The sequence below is a fragment of the Amblyomma americanum genome, chromosome 1 (assembly GCF_052857255.1).
Source record: "Amblyomma americanum isolate KBUSLIRL-KWMA chromosome 1, ASM5285725v1, whole genome shotgun sequence".
Classification (NCBI taxonomy): domain Eukaryota; kingdom Metazoa; phylum Arthropoda; class Arachnida; order Ixodida; family Ixodidae; genus Amblyomma; species Amblyomma americanum.
Window position 1 is genome coordinate 457,634,001 of NC_135497.1, and position 5,306 is coordinate 457,639,306.

The window sequence follows — 5,306 nt, forward strand, 5'->3', positions numbered from 1 at the left end:
CATTCTAGAGAAGCAAGCTTACACTGCAAAATTCAACCTTGTCTTTCTCTTCCAAATGCAATTAACTAGGAGTCCTGTCCAAAACCATTTCAGGTTGTTATGTGGGCACCCCCAACCTTTTTTATTTCCGTGTAACTCCAGCACTTCTTCACCTTTGTCATTGTAGCCGCTATTGTTCAAGTACCATGCAACATCTTGTTATTAAAGGACCTTTTTAATTGGAAATGAGAGCATGTGCACAGGGTGGAAAGCGCGTGATCTGCCAGGAAACACTAAAGCGGCCCCGAGAAGGGATCTTTATTAAGGATGCCAGCCATCTTGGGCCTCTCCACTTGGCAACGACGACAAAGCGTGTGCGGTCCCTATGGTTAGGCCCCAGCTGTGGAAGCCATCCTCGGACACGACCATGACCTTCGACATCTGATGTTTTTATTTAAAAACACAGGGACCAAAGTCGTGCTGTATGCAGTGCAATCGCCATGTGGTTCCATAATCATCCATTTAGCCCGGCTCTTTGGACGGATTCAGGAAACGACTGAAAAGAACAAAAGTAACGAGCAAACAAAGGTGCGCTGCATAAAAGTTAGAACGTAAAGAGACGAAGGCACGCTGCGCTAATGCTGTAGCGAGGTCTAACATGTAAAATTTCGCGGCTGGCGTCGATTTCTACAAAGCGCGAGTAGTGCCTACGGAAATAAACAAAGGCGCACTGGAGATGGGTAAGTCTGTATACAAGCACGAGTTTTTGTCTCTACCAGCGATTTACTAGCTCACACCACGCGATTTTGATGTCTGGCGTCGATTTCGACAGAGAGGGAATACGGGCACGAAACGGGACGCTCGCGATCTGCCAGGAAACAATGAGGTGGCCCTAAAAAGGGCCGTTTGCAGGAGCACTTCAACCGCGACCTGCAGCGGCGTGGCGGCGCGGTGAGCAGTAGGCCCAGCAGTGGTCCGTCTTGTGCCCTTTGGCTCCGCACCGACGACACCGGTGCACGACGTACACCTCTCCTGGTCTTGCCCTTGAATCCGACGCTATCCCTGGTCCGTAGATCTTGACGAGGGCCGCGACGATAATCTTTGACATCTGGTCGATGCCCCGGTCTGCGGCAAACAAGGACAGCATCGGCTCGCCAGAAGCATCCAGGAAACGATGCTGCAAAAAAAGTTACGTTACAAGCGCCGCAATTTGGCGAGTTCTGCACGAGAAAACTTGCGAAAACGTTGTTCAACCCTTACCTCGTGATTGAGAACGTGCACGCCCGACAAGCGCTTCATCGTGGCTGTCAGACGGCGGTTCAGATGGCGACGCCGGCGGTCCTCAAACCGCACCTTATGTGGGTCGTCGTAATGGAGTTGCAAAATTTTGAACACCAGCACGACGTGCTCCTGCAGCAGGAAAACGAGGTCCTGGAATGCGCAAGGCATGTAGGTAAGCGGTACAGCACTTCATGAAGCGAAATTTGAGATAAAATGCGTACCTTTATGTCGCTGGCGATTTCTCGCGGGTCAGCGCCTTTTGGGGGTCGTCGCAATGTCGTGGAAGCAAGAACTGTACAGAAATTTCAGCTGGCTGCGCCGACGAGCGCACCACGCAAAAAAAAAAAGCCATACCTGGACAGCTTCCGAAACGCGCGCGCCGCCGCCTACGCTCACGAAGAGAATGCCCGCAGACCACGCACGCCCGGCGGCCGGCCAGCCGGCCCTAGCGATTCCCTAGGCACTCTAGGGACAGGCCGAGAGAGGCGCGGCGAACCCACGTCCGGTTGAGAACGAGGGAGAAGCAGAAAAACGTCACGGAGAAGCGCATCCCATCGACCAATCAGCGTTTCCAGCCCACCTGCACCGAAACGCTTCTGTCGAGAATAGGGGCGTAGGGCTAAACGGAGGAACCTGATCCTCATGTCACGTGGTTTTTAATGACGTCATTTCAAAATGGCGTTTATCTCGGTACTTTTTTGGACACTTTTTGTCGCAAAATTAGGTAAAAATGGCGCTGAAAACTTTTGAAACGTCCCTAGCCACAGTTCCTAGGTCGCTGGCGTCTCCATGGTTGCCACGGGGACCATCGCTGCCATCCCCACGGTGGTTTGTTTACATGGTTGTTTAGCGCGCGGTGCATTGACGTGTGAAAGAAGTGGTGCCGTCAAAGGCATGGAAGGTTAGCGCAAAGGCGAGTGATATTGACCGCGCTAACGTCCGGACTTGTGCCCTAGTGCTGTCTTTATTATGTAAGCTTGCAGTGCGACCGGTTCCAGCTAGTGGTATGATATGGGAAGCTCGTAAAGACTACATTTTGCAAGGCGGTGCCTGCATTGAATGAGTGTGTCGAGAATTATGGTTTCCTTGGGTTCCGCGTAACTGATTCTGACCTGTACGTACTGATACGGCAACCTCGCATGCATAATGCCATCTCTATGCCCTGTGCGATGTCTGTATTCTGTCATCCCATTTGTCAGTTGTGGTATTTACCATGTTCCTATAGTCCTGCATATGTGCCCACCGGCGGCAAGCTATGCGCAAAAAAGGCACTTGTGTACCGAAGGAAGGCGGACAAGAAGTACTGCACTAGCCTGTGAAAGGACATATCTTCCGTCTTACATGTTTGATATGCCTGCAAAGTCTAACCACCAACTAGCCAAGCTGTAATGGATTACTTCGCATCACGACCGGCTTTAAAGCCGGTCGTGCTTCGCATTGACGCCCATGTTGCGCAAAGCACACGGTAGGCCACAGCTGCTTTGCACGACGCCGCAGCGTTTCCCGCGGAGAGACCTCACGCAACGCGACGCATCGTGCCACATATGAGCTGTGGTCCCTACGCCGCTTTCTTCACTGATAGGCTTTTAGCGAATTTTGTAGTATGGTCACACCACCTAACCTTGTAATATCTGTGAAAGCTGTTGGTGAAGTGTTTTTATAACCTATAAGTAGAACTTGTGAAAGTAACATGGTTCTTGGTGTATTTTTTCTAACGTTCAGCATTGGAATGAAGCCAGACAAGGCTAAAACTTGTTTTGCTGGCTCTGTCATTCCTGTAGTGGTTTGTGATAATGTGGGAGGCATGACAGGCTTTCAGAATCTGCGTAGCCAGAGTCAGTACAATGTGGCCTTAGGGTTCGCTTGGAAACGTTGGGTTATTGCATGGTAAGTAAAACATAATACAGAGAGAAAAGTAAACACTCTGAATGAGCAGTCTCTTGCACCTTCTGTGTGTAACATTTTCTGAGCTTAAATTCCTAGACACCATGAATGCATTCCAAATTTCACAGCTGTTGTTTCTGCTGCTGCAGTTAGTAAAAACGCCGACTGATAGGCTAGTTAGTATGGCATAATAAGGATAAAACAGCACACCTGTACAAGGACGAGACTGTGTCTTGTCTTATCTTCCTTTGTCCTTGTGGAGGTGCGCCGTTTTAGCCTTATTAGTAAAAGTATGCTGTACATATGGACGTTGGATGCCATGCATGCTGTAATCTGTTGCATGAACTTTGTGCTAGCATTTGTAGCTAGAAGGGTTTCTTTTTGACGTTAGCGCTGTATAAGTGAATATAATTTATGCACGTACGTGAACAACATGCTGGCTTGGCCTTATGTAGGTCAATGGATCATTACGATGTGCATGAGGTGTCACATTAATTGCATGCCTGGTATTACAGCATGTTGCCACCTTTGAGGGGAAAATCTGTTTTTTGGAATGGGTACACAGAAGTGACTAGGCAAGCTACCTTTAACTTCAAATGAGCTTGCACCTTAGATGGCAGCTCTATGGGGCAATGGACGCTAAAAAAAAGAGTAGCCATGATCTTTTAATATAAAGTGAAGAACCAGCATAAACCAATATCAACACATCATACATGTGACATGCTTCTGTGCACATAGTGAAGAGCTTAAAAATGCATGAAAATGTAAGCATGGCTTGTCTACTTATATTTGGTTATTCCTTGTAGAAGGAAGCATGTTGACAAATTTTTCTATGGTTTAAGGCAAACGTCTAGACTGGAGTGCAATTTCAATAAGGAAACAGTTACAATTGGCCACATATGAGTATGAAGTCTTCAACTTGGAAGGTCTGAAAAAACTGTGTGCCTTTCCTTTCTATCTGCATTCTATTTTTACTTCCTCACTTGACATGCTGCTGAATGGATGGACCTGCTGGTTTCTGAATTACTGGTTCTGTAACATGCACAGTCAGAACATATGCACACCACAAGTATGAGGCAACATGGTTAAAAGTGCAATGAGAAAAGAGCTTATCGATACATTTTTGAAGGTAGACAGCTCAGTTTGCTGATATGTTTAGGTGCGTTTTATATTGTTAAGGCCCAGTAGGTATTAAAGGAGCAGAGGCACCAAAATTTTAGTTGTTTTCTTTCAGTTAGAATGATTCGCAGTAGCTTGGAAAACCTAGACAACTGCATGGATTGCTCCAACAAGAGACAGTATATTTATAACTGTATTTTTCTCTCACACTGTTTAGCTTAAACAACCGAACGACGACTATGAAGTCAGCGGTCCGTTCAGGTCACGTGAGGCATGCAAAGACTGCAGTATTGTCACAACTTTGTTCGTTGTTATTTATATCAACTCGTACACAAACCTGCGAAGAGTTGGAATGACATAAAGTGAACTGGCAACGATTATATCTCAATTTTTTGCATGCCTCACGGGACCTGAACTGACGAAAAATTAAAAGGCTCAAGTGTGTAGCAAACCAAGAGCAATGGAAACCAAGGAGGGCTTTGGGCAATTGTAATAATTTAAATGAAGTGGGGAAATTGCCTTTTGTTAATTTTTACATTGCAGGTATAGTAAAAGTACACTATGTCGCCACCGTCGTGCCGCCACAGTGGCTGAATGGTTAGGGTGCCTGACAACTGAGCCCAAGGACACGGGCTCAATCCCAATTGCGGCAGCCGTGTTTCAGTGGAGGTGAAATGCAAGGCGCCTGTGTACTGAGTGATATCAGTGCACGATAAAGAGCCCCATGTGGTCAAAACTAATCCGTAACCCTGCACTATGGTATCCCTTATAACCCTGTTGCCTTGGGGCATTAAACCTCATATTCCATACCATACCATAACTTTGGTGTGTGTTCTGTGTGCTTGACCATTTAAGCTGCAGTAATTGCTAGCACTCTTGAATTTTGACGCCATCAGATGTGCGTACACGTACTCTCACCTCTCTTCTCACCAGATCGGCACCCATCAGGACCCTCTTTCTTCTCCTCCTCCCCTTCCTGAGTGCAGAGAAGCAGGCCAGATATCAATCTTTCTGGCTGACCTCTTTGCCCTCGTTTCATTAAA

At 47.2% G+C, this 5,306-nt stretch overlaps 1 protein-coding gene across 2 annotated transcripts; it reads right to left on the reverse strand.

The window, feature by feature from the left end:
- Positions 1-401: 401 nt before the first annotated feature.
- On the reverse strand, positions 402-1,865 carry LOC144104453 (uncharacterized). 2 transcript variants are annotated; one of them, XM_077637467.1, is made up of 3 exons: positions 1,482-1,865; positions 1,240-1,410; positions 402-1,156 (listed from the first exon to the last, which is right to left on the reverse strand). In XM_077637467.1, the coding sequence occupies exons 2-3, from the start codon at positions 1,276-1,278 to the stop codon at positions 899-901; spliced, it is 297 nt and encodes a 98-aa protein (XP_077493593.1). In that variant the 5' UTR covers positions 1,279-1,410; positions 1,482-1,865; the 3' UTR covers positions 402-898. The 2 variants fall into 2 exon arrangements, with proteins under 2 accessions (XP_077493593.1, XP_077493584.1); XM_077637458.1 differs by having other exon boundaries at positions 1,240-1,865.
- Positions 1,866-5,306: the final 3,441 nt, after the last annotated feature.